The 19,927-nt window shown below is 40.7% G+C and overlaps 1 protein-coding gene across 3 annotated transcripts in view; it reads left to right on the forward strand.

Annotated features, from left to right (window-relative positions):
* SLC34A2 (solute carrier family 34 member 2) overlaps positions 1 to 17,549 on the forward strand; it is a 20,912-nt gene extending 3,363 nt beyond the window's left edge. For all 3 annotated transcript variants that reach the window (XM_032109755.1, XM_032109754.1, XM_032109756.1), the window contains 12 exons: positions 2,845 to 2,959; positions 3,062 to 3,199; positions 3,671 to 3,799; positions 4,691 to 4,834; positions 5,438 to 5,549; positions 6,619 to 6,814; positions 7,542 to 7,637; positions 10,018 to 10,138; positions 10,828 to 10,995; positions 12,371 to 12,487; positions 12,576 to 12,700; positions 14,037 to 17,549. In XM_032109755.1, the coding sequence (XP_031965646.1) occupies positions 2,854 to 2,959; positions 3,062 to 3,199; positions 3,671 to 3,799; positions 4,691 to 4,834; positions 5,438 to 5,549; positions 6,619 to 6,814; positions 7,542 to 7,637; positions 10,018 to 10,138; positions 10,828 to 10,995; positions 12,371 to 12,487; positions 12,576 to 12,700; positions 14,037 to 14,612 (2,028 nt within the window). In that variant the 5' untranslated portion in view covers positions 2,845 to 2,853 and the 3' untranslated portion in view covers positions 14,613 to 17,549. The remainder of the gene's footprint in view (positions 1 to 2,844; positions 2,960 to 3,061; positions 3,200 to 3,670; positions 3,800 to 4,690; positions 4,835 to 5,437; positions 5,550 to 6,618; positions 6,815 to 7,541; positions 7,638 to 10,017; positions 10,139 to 10,827; positions 10,996 to 12,370; positions 12,488 to 12,575; positions 12,701 to 14,036) is intronic.
* The last annotated feature ends 2,378 nt before the right edge of the window (positions 17,550 to 19,927 follow it).

Here is a 19,927-nt window from a genome sequence, read left to right on the forward strand (position 1 = left end):
CAAAAGTAAACCACTCTTAGGGTTTTCATTGTCATTTATATCTTGCGTCAGCAATGTTGGTCTTTTCTACCACACCTGACGTCAGCCTTTCCAAGGGCACGTGTGAGCTGCCAGGGAGCTATTCGGTTGCTTTGCCACCCCAGTACTCTGCTCCTCCAAGGCACACTGATTGTCTTCTGAGCATTTTCACAGGGTGTTAATGTCTGTATTTGGGCCAAGGAAGAATTCTTAAAGGGAAAACTATAGAATGTAGATTCTCTTTATAGCACAGTGATTATTAACAGTAAGTAGCTGTGGCTAGGACTCCAATAAAGAGAGTATCAGGTGTCTCTCGACTATCTTCTCAGCTGTTCCTCTTAACAAGAGCTGGGATCTGTGAAAGCTGACAGCTTTGGTAGCATTTCAAGGATATAGATAGGTCTGCTTGCATCAGTCCTTGATACCACTCACACAGCATGGGCTGTTCTAGTAATACCTCTGCAAGCCCAAATGCTCAAGGCAAATGCTGTAAAGGCCTCCAGTATTCGGGTCTACTTTCTCAAATCAGAGGTTGGCTAGGGCTCATATGAATAACTTTATATACATACCTATAAAAAACTTCCTCCACAGAGGTGATCAACTCTCATTCTATGATGATTAATCACATAAAGCATAAACAATAATAATAGATGACGTACCTGTGGGATCCTGAGCACCTCAGGAACATGGGAGATGCTTATTATGGAAAAATGCTCTGCCGAATTCTTGTATGGGGAGAGTTTATTTAGGAGACATAGAGGCTGTTTGTCTGCTGAAGTTTTCAAGCTCCAGTTTCTTCATTGAATGCATCAGCTCAGTTTCCATACTGTAATCATGCAGGCTGAATCCTTCATTTCCATATTAAGTGTAACAGAAGAGCTGTAGCACTGATGGCATCTCCAGGGATGGCAGCATCCAGCATATTCTGCGTCTCCATGGTTGGAATAAGTTGCAGCTTCACATCTGACTTTCCAGTATATTTTCATGATTGCATTTCACTTAAGAATCACTTGTGCAGAGCAGTTATTTTTAAAAAGCTCTTTAAATGCTGAACATATATAAATGAAACTTGTTTAACAAGGTGGAGGTGCTTTTGTCTGGGTGGGGCTGGAGGTTGTTTTGGCATGGATGAAAATGCAAGAATTTGCTTCAAGGAAATGGAAATCCTTGTTGAAACAAGCAAGAGTGACTTTCTTTCATCTGTTCTAAGATCTTTGTGTATCTTGGGAGCTGCTCTGAGTCTTACACCTCAGATAAAGAATGTGAAAAGCATAGATTTTGCTAATGGAATTGTAGAATAACTTTTCCTGGTAATGTGGAAGGGGAGATACTCTCTTCTTTGTGAAGTGCCAGAAAACAACACCCACCTGTGTTACAGTAAGACACGAGTGATTTTGTCTGTGTCTCTTCCTTCCTGGTTAAAGGAGGAGGATGTGTGGCTTACTGATGTGGGCAGGGACGAAACATTTTCACCATCAGCTACATAAAGGATTATGATTAAATGAATGATTAATTATACTCCCTTAGAGTGACTGCTAACTGCTGGTGAACTTTGTTTACGGGAGCATGATACCAACTCTGACTTTTGGAGGTTGGGCACTGGTTTATGAGGAGCATTGGAGGCAGATGTGCTGACCAGTGTTTCAGACACATGGGTGCCAGATGTGCTGGTTATGGGGCAGCTCTGCCTGCAGCACTGACTGACTTCTGTGGCAGAGAGGGTGGACAAGACAGACCTGAAGGTGAGGCTTTCCTAGACAGGGTTTACTTCTCCCATCCTTTCCACTGAGTTTTTGGATGTGGTCACCAAGTCTGTAGAGGCAGAAGTACTGTGGTACATATTTGTCTTGTCTTTCCATAGTCACCTTCCCCCTCCTTCATGTCCCTCCCTCTGGCTTCCAATATTGGTGAAGTAAACAGGGAGGACTCTTCCAGGCTTGGCCTCCTCTTGTGCCTGGACTAGGTCCATCATGTGGGCTTGCGCCTGTGCTGGCAGGATTTGGCCATGTGATGTCATACTTTTAAAGTTATTATTTATTAATATTACAGTGCATGTCAAATGTGCCCAAAAGGGGTTGGGAAGGAATAGGTTCAGAGAGAGAGCCTATGTGAGATGGGTGAGCTGGACCTTGCTCCCACCAGCTCAGCTTCACTTGCAGCATCAGCTGTGAGTTACAGGCAAATACAGACCAGCAAATGGCCACTGGTCTCTAATTGTCCTCTTGTCCAGGCACTCAGCAAGCTTGAAACCCTGGGGTCTTCCTCCGCCTTGTCCAGGATTCTCCTCTTCATGTTTCCACGGAATGAACCAGTAGAGGCAACAAGGCATTGTGTCTAGCATTCATGACCCAAACCGAGCAGTGCTTTAGGGAAGAACTTTTTGCTAAAAAATCTATGTATTGAAGTATTGAATTACCAGGCAGTTGCTTAAATCCAGAAGGTGGAAGAAAGTAAAACAGTTCTCTGACTTCTTGCTGAAAGGAATTGAAATTAATTAAAGAGAAGAAATGCCTACCTTTCGGAAAGCAGAGGAATCTTGGCTTTCATGACCATTAAAAGTGTATGAAAGTACAAATGTGAGATGGAAATAATTTTTTAATTGTGTACACTAATAAATAAATTGTGTTTTAAAACATAATTGAGAAATCAATTTCCCAACTAGAGGAATAACTCATAAAGATTAGTAAAAATTTGTGTTCAAGGGAAAATTTCTTTTATTTCATTTTCATCTCCTTTGCACTTAATCCTTATCATATTTCTCACATACACTCTTGTGAGGTGAATATTTTGACTGCACGTGCATTTCAATCAACACTACTTTGTTAGTCACAGATCATGGCTCCCTGGCCAGAGGTAGAGAAGCCTGAAACCAATAACTATATTGGGGACTCTTCCAAACAAAACCAGAACATGGCTGGGAAAGAAGGAGAAAATCACAAAGGTAAAGTGCTCACTCGTGAGTTACAGAGGTAAATAAGTTTTGGGGATCCTTGGAGGAGATGGTAAGTAATTAAACAATTTTTTTAATGTTTTATTTCATCAGGCAATGTGGCTTCACTTGGAAATAAAGGGGAAATTCAACCTGCATTTTCCACAGTAGCTTTGATAGATGAGACAAGACCAGAAGAAGATGATCCATGGGCTCTGCCGGAACTGCAGGACACTGGGGTCAAGTGGTCAGGTAGCCATTTCTCCATAAATAAGTTACCTACATTGTTTTCTCATCACTTATCTCACTTCCTCCAAGACTTAATGGGCATATTATATTTAGTCAGTTAAGAAAAATCCTGAAATCATGCTTCTTACCCTTAAAACACAAGGAGATACATGGAAAACAGTCCAGCACTAATGTAGTCTTATATCCAGGCACCTGTTGGTCTTTTTTTACTCAGTAGGATGACTATAAAACCAAGGGTCAATCTCAGATTTCATAAGGGTTTTGTCACATACCAAAAAGGTTTTTTTGTGGTAAAAGTAGGTAAACAAAATACCTGCTTCTGCAGTTAAAATGTGATTAAGAACATTCTTTTGGGTTTAATCACACACTGGAGCCACATCACTGTCTTTGTCTCCACTGTCTCCGCTTGTGCACTAGAGTATTCCAGAGAAAAAATCAAGTGATTTTTTTATACATAATGTATTTGTTTTGCAGAACTGGATAGAAAAGGAAAAATCATTCGTGTACTCTATGGGATAGGGAAGTTCATTATGCTACTTGGATTACTCTACATGTTCGTCTGTTCTCTGGATGTACTGAGCTCTGCTTTTCAACTGGTAGGAGGTATGAAAATATCTAAAATATCAAGAATAAATTATGAATAAGGCAGTAAATTTTGTCTGAGACACTTAATTACAGCTTTACTCTTCAAAAACATTCTTCATATGTGTTGAGATAACGATTCAGAAGAAGTAGCTCTGATTGAACATTGACCTTCATTTGTTTGAAAAGGTCTTTCTGTCTCAAATTCCAGAGAGCTGTTGATGTAGGGGTTATTGGCCCCAATTTCCTAGTAGCTTCCTGTTACTTTAGGGACAGTTTACAAAAATACATCTGTGCATAAATCTACCCCATGTAAAAGACATTTCAACAAGGTGAAATAGGAAAATTGTCCTCTTGATCAAAGCATCTAACACTGAGATGTCCCCCAAAACCTTCAAAGATGAAAACTTGAAATGTGTTTTTTACATTTACCTCCAAGTGTTGAATTCAGGTGATGGACTCAGGAGTGGTTATGAAGAAATATGTGTGCTCCTGAGGAAGTATTTTGCAAACACAGAAAAGTACAGGAACAGAATTAATCAGTATTATTAAAAGCATTTTCCTTAATTCAGTATCAAAAAATACCAAGTGGTAGCATTTAAACCAAGGTATGTGTGATTTTTTGTCCTACAGTCTTTCCTCTGATGGCTGTGGCTCTTCTCTGCAGAGTTCAGCAGGGCTTATAATCACTGAAATGAGAGAATATAAAGTATTTTCTAATAGCTGAGAAGCTGAGAGTCCAGGACGTGAATCTGGATCCCTGGGCTACGTTGTACTTTTTGGGATGGCAAACATGGTTGTATATGTATCAATTAAATGGCTTAATGATCTTTAATTAAACACTCTGATAATTTCTGTGGACATTACCTTGTACTTCCCTCACTCTGAGAATATATATATATTTTTTAATAGGTAAAGCAGCAGGGGACATATTTAAAGATGATTCTGTGCTCTCGAATCCTGTTGCGGGATTGGTGATTGGAGTTCTGGTGACGGTTATGGTCCAGAGCTCCAGTACTTCTTCATCCATTGTGGTCAGCATGGTGTCCTCCACATGTAAGTCTGCTCACAGTATCTTCCTAGAGATCACTCATAAACCTTGTCTCAGGTGCAAACATTCCCACTTGTGTTCAAATTGTAGAAGCTTTGGGCATACGAATAGAGACTGTAGGAAAAGATTTTCACAGCTGTTTCCCTGATATAAAATCAAATTTTAAAAAGTAATAATAATGGTATTAATATTAGTAGTAGTAGTACCAGTAATAGTAGTAAGACCACAACTGCAGTGAAAATCTTTGGAAGCCTTGGCACTGAATGACTGATTTTTGTAATTATCTGCATACTTTTGTCACGTTAGGCAGTTACTGGACTTCATTGTTTCTGTGGTATAATTTCAAAATTCTGCACTAAGTAGGCAAATGCCTGGGAAAGAAAACTACTAACCATGGGCCACAGTTTCAGTGGGGATCATGGGGACTATGGGAGCGCCATGTTCCCAGACGGCTTGATTGGAACAAACATGTTTGGATTGGAGCAGCTAATCCCACCGACATCAAGGCACGTCAGGGTTTCACTGACGGTAACAGAAATTTTCATCGAAGCATAGAGCTTGCTGATGACCTGACTTTTTCATTCAGTGTTTCCTTTTCTGCTTTCCAGTGCTGACTGTTAGAGCAGCTATTCCTATCATCATGGGAGCAAACATTGGCACCTCGGTTACAAACACGGTTGTGGCACTTATGCAAGCCGGGGACAGGAATGAATTTAGAAGGTATTGTACTTAAATTCTAGAGCTGGAAAATTGTTTCTTCCTTTTTTTTTAGGTCTTCTTCTATATTCCCTATCACTACTACAGCCATTCAGCCTTCCTAGATAAGAAAGTCACAAGCATGGCCATGGCAAAGGTATAGTGCTGCCTACATATATGGCTTCATATGCTTGAAGAAAAACACATTGAGTTCCTTTGCAGGTTTTGTGGGTTTGTAAGAATTCACCATTTTTAGTGATCTTACACAAGGATAAATTTTCAAGTGCTCCCACTATACTCCCCACCTTTTATTATATCTTAGTTATGGGAAGGCTGTACAAGAAGTTAATATTATATGAATTTAGTCTGGTTTCCTTAAAAGAGATTTCAATGTTGAAGGCTTCTTAAGTCTACATTAAGCAAGAGCTGGTAACTGGAGAGAAATGAGGTGTTCTGGATATCAACTTTTAGACTGCCACTTGCCATTGCCCCTGAGAGAGCTCATGGCTCATGGAGATGGGCAGTAAACTTGGGAGGGATAGGAGGCTTTGTTACCTTGTCATTTATGGCATACTGGGCATATTGAAATACTCTTAGCCAAAGCCTCTGAGGAAAGAGCTGTGGCTCCTCAGGCTTTGCAGGAGAAGATGGAAGGGGGCTATACACCAACACTTTGCAGGAACATGTGGGAGAGCTGCAAAGCCCTCTTGCCCCAGGAGTCAGGGAGAACAGGTCCCGGAGGCAATGACTGGCTGAGGATTAAAAATGTACCAAAAACAGGTGAGAGGCAAAACAAATATAGGCTGTACAGCCACTTCTTTCTTCAAACAAGTACTCCTGGCGGCCTCATGTTAAAGATCGCTTTTTTCTAGTTTTTCTTGTTTTACTCACCTGTCTGGCTCTTTAGTTGGTCAACAGTGTGGAGCCAACTTAGCACTCCATAACAAAGTAGCCTTCTCCTTTGACCCCAGAAATTAAATTATTCCCACCTTGAAATAGTTTTCATCCCCTCTTTTATAATTTCATATCTAATTGAGTTGTACACATTTTGTTTAATTAAAAGCAACTCTTTTTAAAAAATTTCTTCTTGCAGGGCCTTTGCTGGGGCAACAATCCATGATTTCTTTAACTGGCTTGCTGTGTTTGCCCTGTTGCCTATTGAAGTTATTTCTGGCTATCTCTACCATCTCACCAATGTTATAGTTGAGTCCTTTCATCTTGAAAGTGGTGAGGATGCCCCAGAGCTACTGAAAGTTATCACAGATCCCTTTACAAAGCTCATCATTGAGGTAAGCTCTTTCTCATTTCAAGGAAGCTGCTTACTTGGTTCAGTTACAATTAATCAAAATGCTCTGAGTATGAGAAGGCCTCCCACTCCTTTCTCTGTGTCCTTGGGGTAAAGTTCATTAGCAGATGAATTCTTTTTATTCACATTTCATAAAGCCCCAGCTCTGTTTCTATTTCCCCCACATTTCTATTTCCCCCACATTTCACCTTAGCGATGGCAGACCTAGCTAGGAGGACTGGGAAGGCAGGTGAGGACAAATGCAGCCATGTGGGATGGATGGGAAGGATGCCTGTTGCCTGGACACTGGCAGATAGTACTAGTGGAGACAACCTGCCACAGCCAGAGGATCAGCATAGCACCTGATGATGACGCTGAAATTATGGGACATAATCATGTGCACCTAGTGGCCAGGGGGATGCACACAGCACCTGAAGTGACAGTAAATACAGCTAGGCAGTTGTGTCAGAGCAGCTGAGTAAACAGAAAGGATGAGATGGGGTAGTGGATGATGTGGGGAGAATGAGACAGCATTTGTGCATGTAGAGTTGGACCTTTTTCCTGGGAGTAACCTCCCTCCTACCTGTTGGGCAGCAGTTCTAGCATTAGAGTCATGCAGATTTTATATGGTTGAGCTTCCAAAGGGGGTTATTTGAGTAGAGCTGAACAGAAGTATGTGATGCAAGCTGGAATAATGCATTTTTAAAATTCTTTTTATTCTTCTTTTTAAGCTTGATAAATCAGTAATAAATGCAATTGCTACTAATGATGAATCAGCAAAAAACAAAAGCCTGGTAAAGATCTGGTGTGTCACTGAAACCAATGTGGTGAGTATCATGTTAAATTAATTGTCAGGTACCTCAGGAAATATATTACTGATCTGTAGCTGATGCTCCTTGTCCTAGGATTGTGAAATTAGATTTTTTTAATGAGGGTGGGGTTTTTGTCAGCAGAAAAAGAATGAAAAAAATTTAATGTAGTTTCTGCTTCACTTAAACTAAGGATGGTCACCAGTGGTGACCTCGACCTGACTGCTTTCAGTACTGTGCAGACCCTTGCCGATCAGAACTGGTGGATTGGAGCCAAGTCTTCTACTCCTTTCAAATGCAAATGGCTTTAAACTCTGATACTCCTACCAACTTTCTGAAAGTGAAAAAAATCTGCAACATAGGCCAGAGAAAATATTGTTTCAACCACCATTTATCTACTGATCTAATCAGCTTTAGTTTTACGTGTATTAGGGTGATCTAGTGGCAGCTGGCTCTTTGCAGCTTTCTTGGAAAAACGCCCTTGGAGAAAGCCTCTGTGGGGCTGTGTCCTGTTGCTCTTCACCCAACCAGCCCTGCAGCTTGGAGAAATCTCTTGCTCAGATCAACACCAATGAGTATTTTGGTAAACTATGGAGCTGAGTGTTTGGTTTGCATTGTTCAGCTAACTAGCAATTACAACATTAAATATCCTTTGATTCTCTAATTAGAGTATTCTACTTGTTGGCATGTATAGAAAAATAATTCCTGAAGTCCTGGGGCAGAAGATACTTTAGGACACACCATGGAGGTTGAAATTAAGTGCTCAGCTCCTATTGAATGACAGTCGGGGTGGGAAGTGAAATGCTACCTATGGAGATAGCGCTGGAGCAGGGTTGTGCTCACCCGAAACCCGCTCAGGTTACGCCGCTGAGGCTCTGGATGTTTCACCTCGAGGAGCCCGGGCTGGGGCGGCTGCGCTGCTGCCAGAGCCCGGCCAGAGCCCCGGCCCGGTGCCCCTCACTGCCCCGGCAGGCACAGCCTAACCCTCAGCTGGAGAGCTCTGGGCCCCTGAGTCCTACACGAGACAAGCAACTACACAGAAAGTGTAGGCTGAGGGACGTGTATATTTCTAGATACGCACTTTTTTCTGTGTTTGCCTATATTTTGGCTGTGTGCCTACTGGCCAAGCTTATAGTCAAATTACAAAAAGATGTGGAACCTCCAGAAGTTTCACCTGAACTTGGTGGGGGAAAAGGAACATAATTTAAATTATTTACATTCCTAGTGAGTTAAACTCATTTCTAGCAAAAATTATTAAATAGACTTATGGCAGGGATAAATACATGCAGACCCCATATGTTTAAAGCAAAACAGACATTTTGATCTAATGCAGCTGCTTTGAAACTCAGATGTTTGAAAAAAATTCAGGCAGGTGAGAAACAAGATTGTGTTGTGTTTATAAAGGATGACAGGATGGCGGGCCTGGTGCTCCCTGGAGATGTGGGGGCACTAGATCCATTCCCAATTTTGCCCACCTGCATCATCTGGAGAGGAGTACAAATGCAGGTGTCAGTATGCAGTACCCAGCAAAAAAATATGATTTCTCTTTCCCCATTTCTGCAAAAGAAAATCACTCAAGCACTTTGGAAAGACACCTCGTGTTCAGGAGCATGGTTCAGAGTCCATTTGGCTGTTAGCTGCTCTCGTGTGGAAGTACAGCTCAGTCAGCAAACTCTTTCTTAATCAGCATAAGGATTTATGGACCTGGTGTCAGAATGCAGTATGTCTAGGCTAGGAGAGCTTCTAAGAAAGGCTTTATTGTGGTATAAACAGAAATTCACTAATTTAGTAATGCTAATCATAGTGCTTGTAATTAGCTCTTAGATGGCATTTGGACTTTGAAAACGAAAGTAGTAGCAGCACTTCTGTTTCTACTGACATGGAAACTGAGGCACAGAAAATCAGCTTGAGCAGCTGGTGCTCATCCAGCAAGTGAGGCTGCATTAGTGTTGTAGTATTCTGACTCACAGCCCTGTAGTACTCACCAGACCATGAACTGCATTGAGATGTCAGTAAAGAGGTCTTTCTTTGACCAAGGAAGATGTGGCTCTGGCTGGAAAAGGAACGCCACTGTCCCACAGCTGCAGCCAAACGTGAACCTTGCTCCACAAAACCTGTCATCAGTAGTTAAGGTCCTTAGTTACTAATGGCTTGGTGCTATGGTTATTACGATGTAGAAGATTTGGGGAATATTTTAATCTTTAAATTTTGTACTGACTGACTTGGGTAACAGCACAATCATTTATTTTACAAATGCAAAATTTTACCTTGTCATTAATGTGGTGCTAGCTTACAATTTTGACTTTTTAGTTGATGAATCTTGGTTGTAGTAAGATTTGAAAACTCTACATGAGCTCTTGTAGACAACTGAACTATTTGTTTGTCTGGCAATCTTTAGACACTGCAGAATGTCACAATTCCACCTTCAGAAAACTGCACATCTCCTGACTTTTGCTGGACTGATGGAAATGAGACATGGACCCTCAAGAATATAACTGAAACAGAGTATATCAGTAAATGTAAGTAGTAGAACTACCTCTCTGCAATATCTCTACAAACGTATATAGCTTTCTAATAGTGCTGACAGACCACTTCAGAGGTGTATCCAGAAGCCCTCACCTGCATACAGACACATGGCCTGAGGAGCCTGAGTGCTGGTGTAGCTGCACAGCTGGAGTTACCAGCATCATCATGGTATCTGGCTGCAGAAGGATCTCTTTCCATGCTCCCTGATACCAGTAATTGAGGTCTTCAGTATCATGTCACCCTCGATGTTCAGATGGCTTGGAGCTACGGTTACTTTGCTGTAATGGTTGCTAGGATATCTCCATCCCTGTGCATGCCCTGCAGGACTTCCAACAGCCCTTCTCAGGCATGCAGCCACCTCTGGGCAAAGCTGACCCACCATGCAGCTTGAAGCACCCCAAATTTTCTCCTGCCTTTGTACTCCTCTCCGTTGCAAATTGTCACCTAGTTCCTGCCTGCCCATAGGGGAGCCCGCTGTGTATTTTATAAGCATGTGCACAGAAGTGCCCCTCCTGTCTCACTCAGACATGGCTTTTGGGGAGGAAGGGAGGTGGCATTTTCCCTCTTTGCATCAAGCCCTCAAGCTGTGTGTGCTTTGGTCCCATTTTCTTAGGGGCGTGAATGAAAACCAGAGCTGGGCAAAAATGTGGGTATGCTAATTCATTTTCCTTTTCTTTTTCAGGCCAACACCTCTTTGTAAACTCAGACCTGCCTGATCTTGCCATTGGGCTCATCCTTCTGGCTTTGTCCCTGCTTGTTCTGTGCTCTTGTTTGGTAATGATTGTTAAGCTATTAAACTCCGTGCTTAAAGGACAAGTGGCAAGTATTATCAAGAAGACAATCAACACTGGTAACTATCTGCTTTTCCTGAGGATTGTTTTCAGGAATGACAAGGACACTGAGCGTGTTTATTGATGTCTCATGTTATGGAAGATATTATAGAATAAGCTAAAGAAAATACTATTGAATGAAAATCATGCACACTGCTCAACATTTTTTTCTCCCAAGCATGTCCTTTTCCTTAGTTTAAAAATCTATGAACATCTTGGTTGAGAAATGTGGCAGATTAACAGCATTAGAGACTAAAGTCCAGGCTCTGTTCCTAGCTGTATAATGATTAGCTGTTAGAAATGTAGTGTTCCAATCCTCAAAAGATAGCATCAAAGTACTGAGATTGCGATTGCCTGCTCTGGCACAGGGCTTGTGTATTCCTTCTAAAGTAAGTTGAAAGAAGTTCGTAGTAATTAATGATCTTGTCCTGTTCCACTGCCTAACTCTCTCTTCAGTAGGATAAGGCAGCCTTGAATAGTGGTATTTTTCTGTCTTTCCCTGTGCTGTCCAGGTGTTTCTTTCAGCCTGGATCCACTGAGTGCAAATGTTGGGGTTTTTTTTCACTAGGCTGCTTTTCCTTCATACCCTCTTGAATGGAGAGATTAGAAACTGTAGCAGAGAAAAGCAATCCTGGCACAGATCTCAGGCTGTGGTTGAAGTGAGGGTTCACAGAAACACAGAAGGCAACGAAGTGGTCCCCAAGCTGTCTTCTGGTCAAAGAACACTGCCCAAATTAAAAACAAGGGGTAGAAAGCAAACAGTTGACATGTACTGCTTATTTAATTTGGGATCTCCTCTGTGTTCCTTTGTGTCTTCCCAACTGATTAAGTCCTCACTTCTCAGCTCTCTCCATAAATATGCAGACTACAGGGGACATTTGTGCCCAGTTTCCCTAATCAGTGTAATTAGCTGTCTTTTGCAAGGGTTAACAAGTTAATTTCTAGGAGATAATCTGCTTGAAACAAGTCAGAACAAACAAAAAGCTTGGTTTTCTCAGGATGGCTTCAAAGCTTTCTGAAGATCTGATCCATGCAGTGGGTGCCTGGTTGCTGAAACCAAGGCTCTCAAGACGCCCAGAAGCTTTTGTGTTGACCTCTGCGGAAACATTTCTGGTACCTAATTGTATCACAACACACATGCTACCCTGGTCAGGACAAATGTCTACCTAGACTAGTATCCACCTCAAAGTGTATCCAGTGGTGCAAGACTATAGAAGGAGCACAGCAAACAGGATAAATCAGAGTAGTAGAACTGACCCCAAATGGTCATTTGAGACCCAGTATGCAAACAATATATCTACATTTTAAGTGCTTAACAGTCTTCACTGCTGTGTCACAGCAGTAACATAGATCACTCTGTTATGCTAACAGCAGTGTTCTCCCTCTAATTTTCAGATTTTCCATTTCCTTTTACTTGGCTTGCTGGATACCTGGCTATGCTTGCAGGGGCTGGTATGACCTTTGTTGTTCAAAGTAGTTCTGTTTTCACATCTGCTATTACACCCCTTGTTGGTAAGTTGTAAATACTGTGTTCTTTATCCCCACGTTTTATCTTTTCCATCATTCTGAAACCAACTCAATCCTGTTTCTTTTCTTGTAGGCATTGGCGTTATAAGCATTGAGCGCTCTTATCCCCTTACCTTAGGAGCCAACATTGGCACAACCACAACAGCTATACTTGCAGCTTTAGCAAGTCCAGGGAGTACATTAAAATATTCATTACAGGTCAGTATAAAACAATGCTTTCTTGACTTCATTTAGAATTTGTAACTTTTCTGAAGAAAAACCTGACAAAAGTGGCTGTGATGCAAATATGCCGTTCATGTTGTGCCTGACTTTGTGTGTGCTGTTAATGACAGTGTATTCACTTCAACTGCTAGAGCAAAAAGATTGCATTAAACATTCTCAGAACGTCAATATATAGTCAATCTTGCTGTCATAAATTGTCTTGATCTGAGTGAATTGATTCAGAACTGAGACAGAGGAGGCTACTTGACCCGAGTGTGGGGTCTTTGCAGCTTGGAATTCAGTGCCCACATACTGACAACCCTCTGAGGGTTACTGACTTCCTTCAGTAAGCTCCCTTCTCTGGACCCTAACTCAGTTCATGCAGTGTACAGGGACTCCTGTAACCTAAGTGAAGGCTGCACAATCCTTAAGCTGGCAAGCTCTCTATCTACCTGATGTTGCAGTGAGCATCATGGCATCTATTTTTCTCATGGTAAATGTAATTTGAGTGGGTTTTATTGAATTCAGTTTTGCCTCAAACTCTTTGAAAAGTAGGAAGCCTGGCTTTGGCCTCCCACTTTCCACCCAGTATAGAACCTGGCAGCAGATAACATTTGAATGAATGCTCTACATCAAAGAGTGAAAAGATAATGACGTTTCCTTGGTGAATAGGATGAATGTTTTTACTAGCTAAAATAAATCAAGAAAATTACAGAAGTCATTTTATTGTCCTCAAGCATGATAGAACAGATGTAATCATGAGAAGATGCTATCTTGATAAAGCTCAGATTTCATGATAACATGCTGGTTTTATAATGCACTTTATAAAAAACCCCTGTACTTTCATATTTACTTTAGTCTGATAACACTTACAAAATGAAAATAAGATAAGGTGAGCAGGGAATGTACTGTTTTGTTCAATTATTCTTATTCTAAGTGACTTCTAAGATTTAGCAAGTCTGCACCTTTTAATGCTAATTTTAAAAAACCCCAAATATTTAAAGTGTGTGAATCAAAGAATTATAAAGACCCAAAGACAAAGACCCCCTCCAGGAATCTCCTCAGTGCCTTACAAACTTAGAGCTAGTTTTTGTAAAATCGAACTTTGTACTATTAAAAATTTCTCTGTAACCTGTGTGCATTATCAAATTTGTGCTTTCCATGTTTTCATTGAAAATTTGTGGATGCAGAACCCAATAATGAACAAGTCTCACATGGTTCCCACACCTTATTGACAACAGTACTGTTTCCTGAGAGATGGAAGTAATTATCATGTGCATAGGAGCATCTAAAGGCATTTTAGCTAATGAAATTCTCACGTTTTTGCTTTCAGATTGCCTTGTGCCACTTTTTCTTCAATGTCTCTGGGATTATTCTGTTTTATCCGATACCTTTTACCCGCCTGCCAATCCGCATGTGCAAGACCTTGGGAAACATAACAGCACAGTACAGATGGTTTGCTATATTTTATCTTCTCCTCTGTTTCTTTCTTCTCCCTTTGTTTGTATTTGGTCTGTCACTGGCAGGCTGGCCAGTCCTTTTGGGTGTTTGCCTTCCCCTGTTTGCTCTTTTTATTGCTGTGGTTGTAATTAACGTTATGCAGAAAAGGCGGCCACATTCGCTGCCTGAGAAGCTCCAAAACTGGGATTTCCTACCTCTCTGGATGCACTCCCTAGAGCCCTGGGACAATATAATTATGTCTTCACTTGCTTTTTGTGGGAAACACTGCTGTGGCTTCTGCAAGTGTTGCAAAGTCAATGCTGAACAGGAGGGTGCCAAAGACAAGCAGCTAAAAACTATGGAAGTTTATGAAAACACCATGGCAATGGCTGATGAAGAAAGAGGTGGAAGAAGGGCACCAGCTGTAGCTTGTGTTGACAAAACAGGCACAAACAACACAGCTTTATAGTACTGGATCCATGCATATTAGCAGAGATACAGCATAGGACAGCCAGGCTCATCAAAACCACCTTGGACTTTGCACTGAGGACAGAGTGAACATTTTGTTAGGTTTCTGAAGCCAGTGATACATCACTCGTCAAGGAATGGAGTTAAACAAGCTTGACAGAGTCTTTAGAAAATCTATGCTCAGTTGCAAAGCTAATGACAGATTTGCTCACAGAGGATCTACTGTGTGGTACCTTCCTCCAATGTTATCAGTAGCAAGCAAAAGAAATCCTGATGTAGTCCCATGAAGAGAGGGATGAAAGAAGTGGCAATCAATTCAAACTTAAAAAAGCAAATAAACAATGCATTTGTAGAATAGCCTTTCTGACCTACTGACTCAGCAGAAATTCAAAGTACCTAAAAAGCCCTGGAAATAAAAAAAAAAAGGGGGGGGGGGGGAAAGGAATGCTAATGTTTTCATTGGCCTGTCTGCAGTGGTCAAAATGGAAAACAGTAGCTTTCCTAGAATAGACAAAATCTATTCTGTGTGTGAAGGAAAATGAAATGGTGGGACATCCTTCAGAATCTCTGGTAGTCCTACTCTGGCATAAGGGTGCACATAAGCCCATTTGGAGCCCTCTCTGTCTCCTCTGACAGTGGAGACAGGGGTTATAATCTTTTATTATCTCAGGCTAAAGACTATAAAAGTAATTGCTGCTCCCTCTGGCTGCTGAAGGTTAAGCACTCCGTATGGAGACATCAGTTGGCTACCAAAGCTCTTGACTGACTGAGGACGTGATTGTGCGGCCGTTCCTCTCCCTAGATGGTCCTCTTCAGTCCTGTTCACCATGCAATCCCACAACTATGGGATGGTACAGGAAGGAGGACAAGTGGCCAGGGTAGGAGAGGAGAGAGCTATGCCAGCTTGGGCTGATGCCAGAAAATCTGTGTGCAGCTGTGGCTCCATTTGCCTGAGCCACAGAAGGAGTTTTCAGAGTAGCAGTGGAGACTGGCTTTAGACCTACAACAGAGGGAGCCTGCAGAGCAGATTATGGATAGCACAGGACATCTGGTAACGTTTACTGGAGAGAAAGGAGTTTTCACCACCCCTTTGTGCTCCAAACCGCCCTGCTTGGAAATAATGTGAATTTTACTGGCAATTGTATGTAGCAATCCAAATCCCAAATAAAATCCATAAGGAGTTTAGTCACTACAATGTCTAACAAATCCATAGGTAGTGCAATACTTGGTAGGAAGCTGCTTGTGCTCAAATGTTATCTTTATTTATTTTTTAGTAAATGCTTGTGAGATTGCTCTGAATCATGGGCTGACAGAAGGCATAATTCCAAGGTCAGAAAAAGATCATTTCAAAGATGCACTCAGTACTTCTGCTGGTCTTCAATAGCTTAGATGTTAGTGAGTATGGAATAATATCTGAAGTTCAATCACTAATGTTACAAAAAAATTTAGGTGGCTGATTGTAAATCAAGCATCATTTAAAGCCCATTTAAGTGGCTGAATTTTAAATTAAATGTGTAATGAAAATGCTGAGAAGACCCTTAGCGTAACACAGCCACTCAGTGCTGCTAGAACACAACTACTTCCGAATAGTTGTTTTCTGTAGAGCTTGGAATTCAGTAAGTTAAATTCAGCAATCAGGTAAATACATGCATTTTAGAAGCGAAAATTGTTTTAATTTACTTTTTAAAACTAACATTAAAACTGGCAAACTATGTATTTGCAAATTGCATTCAAACTGAGATTCTGACTGTTTCTGTAATTGTGAGCCAGTGACAAAATGCTTAGAATCAGAGTGAATTTCCAAAGACATCTAGTTTTGGTATAATTCTGCTCTTTTGGAGTGCAATAACAAAGAGCAGAATTATGTCAAATGTTCTTTTTAAAGTTATTTTCCTTATCCTTCATATAGTTGAAACAGAATTTTGTCAGCATCTCATTTCTAAAGTGGAATTTTTATATTTTCAATAATTCTTCTTCATTTTATTCTCACAATTCTCGATGCTTTTTGAATCTGCTTCTGTAAATCCCAGTGTGCATTTCTCATGCCCTCTTTCATTGGGAAAAATATGAGAAAAATATCCAGAATTGTTTTCAAGTTTTTTAAAGTTTCCATTGACCACCCATTGAAAGAGGAAACATTTTAGTCTACTTTTAGTCATTTCCTAAACAACGTGCACCTTATTTTGCTTCTTGAAGTAAAGCCATCAAGAAAAGCAATTCTTTTGGGAAAAGCAATTCTTACAAAAGAATCAGTGTAATAATTGTCAGAGATATCAGTACTTTATGGTTCCTCTTTGTAACATCTCCCCTATGACCTCCTCTCCTTGCTCCAGGCCATACTGTGCCATTGTGTTAAGCAGATTCCAACAAATATTTCTGTTTAATACTTGACAGCACGATATATCCTGGTACACTCCCCCCACACTCTTACTAAAATATATTTACACTTTATTTATAATTGTTTGAGTGTACAGAATTTTTCATAAGTTATAGAGAAAAAGGCTTATGATTGTGTTATATATTACATATTTGAAAACTATGCAATGTTTATCTATAAAAATGTAAAAAGGAACTACTGTATATTTTGTAATATAACTTTTCAATTGTTTGTAACTGTGTATACTGTGTATTATGGAGGCTGTTGGCTCCATCAATAGGCTACTTAAAGATTGTTAGTAATGCAGAGACAGATTTCTCAAAGACGGAAAACACCTATAGACTTTCATAATATGGCTTAATGCACAATAACTCAATGTTTCTAAAAGATTTGAGTTTTCTGTAATGAGAAATTTTGGAAAACAATGTTTCTAAAACACTTTTTTAAACTCTTAAACACTTTAACTGTTTCAAGGACAGTATGTCTATATTTTGTCATGAATATTCATCTTGTCTGTCCTCATGCATTGAATGTAAAAATAAAGAGAAGTTTAAAAAAATATATTTTCATAATATCTATTTAAATACATAACACGGAATCTTGCAGAAAAATAAGTATTCAGACAAGCTCTAGCCTGAGCTGATGCAATGTGCAAGAAATGGGGAGGATTTTTAGCACTGAGCACTAAAGAAAAGCATCTGTGTGTCCAATATTTTTATATAAATGAGAGATTTTCATATGGAGAAAAAGAATTGCTCAGTGCAATTGTGTGGGTCAAGATATTTTCTGGCAGAGTGCTACAGACCGTCCTCAGTGAAGGCAAGCATGGAAGAGCAAAGCCAATGCTACTGTGGCAGCAGGATGCATGATGAGTTACCCCAAATTATCTGTATCACTGTACTAGGCTCAGATTCATCCTATATTCTCTGGCAAACAGCGTGTCTCCACAATGCTCCTTATACCCCATGACCTGAGTGATGTCTGGCTTGTAACTGGCAAAAATATCCATCTTACTCTTTTTTTTTAAATCACTCATGACCTATGGAGTTTAAAATTAACCAGACAGAGAGAAATAAAAAGTGCTCTTTAAATTCATTAAAGATTATTGAAAATGTTATTAGAATTCCTAATTATGAGCTCAACAGTAGCTGAGGAACCAGCCCCAAAGGCACCTCTCATTCCCAATTACACCATGTTTCATTGAAATGAAGACAGCAGAATTATTTCTTATGCCACCAATATTTATGCACTAAAGTGTAAACTGCCTTCTTCTGAAAATGCAGTAAGCACCCTAGGCCCATGATTTAAAACTTACAGCTTCTTACACCCATGCATAAACACTGTAATTCATCACCTTCCATGACTCGCTGTCTGTTGGGAATCAAAGCACACCCAGGACACGTGCACAGGTTGTGCCACCCACCTTTCCATTTCCAAACTGCTGGGACAAAGTTCAGCAGTGCCTATCACTATTTAACCAATAGCAGCTAAGTCGTGGAGCTCTGCACTCATCAGAAGCTTTCAAAATGCACAAACAATGTTTCATCTCATTGCCTGTTCCCTGTCCTCTTCCCATCTGCTTGCAACTTAACCATGTTGTCCACAGCTCCCTTTGGTGCTCCTGTGCTTTTTTAGTCTCTGCTGAAGTGCCACATTTGCTTCCCCCAGTTTCAAACTCTTTATAACACTGCATTGCACTGCACCAGGTCTACTACTGTGCAGCATTCTGGTTAGTCTGAAATGCTTATATTGAATGCTCCATCATCACTTTCTTCATCTCACCGTGTAGTGGTGGGCACCCAGCCAGGCCCTTTGGACAGCCACTCTCCATGTCATTGAGAAAGGCTGTTCTCTGATTTACAGCAAATTCTTTGGGGGTGCAGGCTGGTGTGGTACCCCTGGCAGCGGCTGAACCAAAACACAATCAATAGCACAGGATCTCTCTCATCAGGTCTGTTAGAAATAAATAGTGAGCAGTGCAGAGCAAAAATGCAAAAATGTTTCAGGAGCCGCATAAGGAAGGGCACGACATTCATACCAGGGAATGCCAGGCCATGTTTCTGTTGCATAATCTCAGCGGGCTGTGCTTCCGTGCAAGGACTGTATCTGCATTTGGATGTTTTTTTCACTATCTAATGGCCACTCCTGGTGTTACCACATGCCAGAGGCATGACACTGGATGTGTAAACCCACTTGTGATATTTTTACAGTGAATAGTCTTTAGACCTTACTCCCTTTATGACAGTTCTACTAGAAAGAAAACACATGATCCATATGAGAGAACTGATATTGCGTATTGGATAGCAATCACACTGATTTCATGGAGCTGTCTCTAAGCAGGTTTCCCCTAACAACTGAGATCTGAGTTTCAACAAGACAGACAAGCAGAGCAAAGGCTAGAATAAAACTGTCACAAGCATTGTATCTTACTCAGCACCTGATGAAATTCCTTAATTGCCATTTACACTTTTGGTGTATCAATCTTTTTATGTGACTCAACATCTAAGGACTTATTACCATGACATAAACAATCAGAGTAATTACAGGAGCAGATATTTTGCAACCAACACCACAGCTAATAGACTGGGTTTTTTTACACAATGCAAAATGCATAAATTACAGGACATGCAAACAATTTGTGGACCAAGTGCTACCCTTGGTGAGGCAGTATGTGGCCATAACAGACATTAGGAAAACTGGTCCTCATGTGAGTGCGGAGAGCATTAAGCCCTACTTTAACTGACTAGTGCAATGGCCTCAGGCACTGGATCTCAAATGTTTGACAGCTTGAAGGCTGGCTCTGGTGTTGCTGCATAGTACAAACAAATGGTATTGACTCTTGGTTCTTGCTTCCTGCTGTTATATTATCTGAAAAGATATTCTTAAAGATATTTACCAGTGCAATTTCCCTATCTTCCTCAAAGACTGTGCTAGAACAG

This window comes from Corvus moneduloides, chromosome 5 (genome assembly GCF_009650955.1).
Source record: "Corvus moneduloides isolate bCorMon1 chromosome 5, bCorMon1.pri, whole genome shotgun sequence".
NCBI classification, from domain to species: domain Eukaryota; kingdom Metazoa; phylum Chordata; class Aves; order Passeriformes; family Corvidae; genus Corvus; species Corvus moneduloides.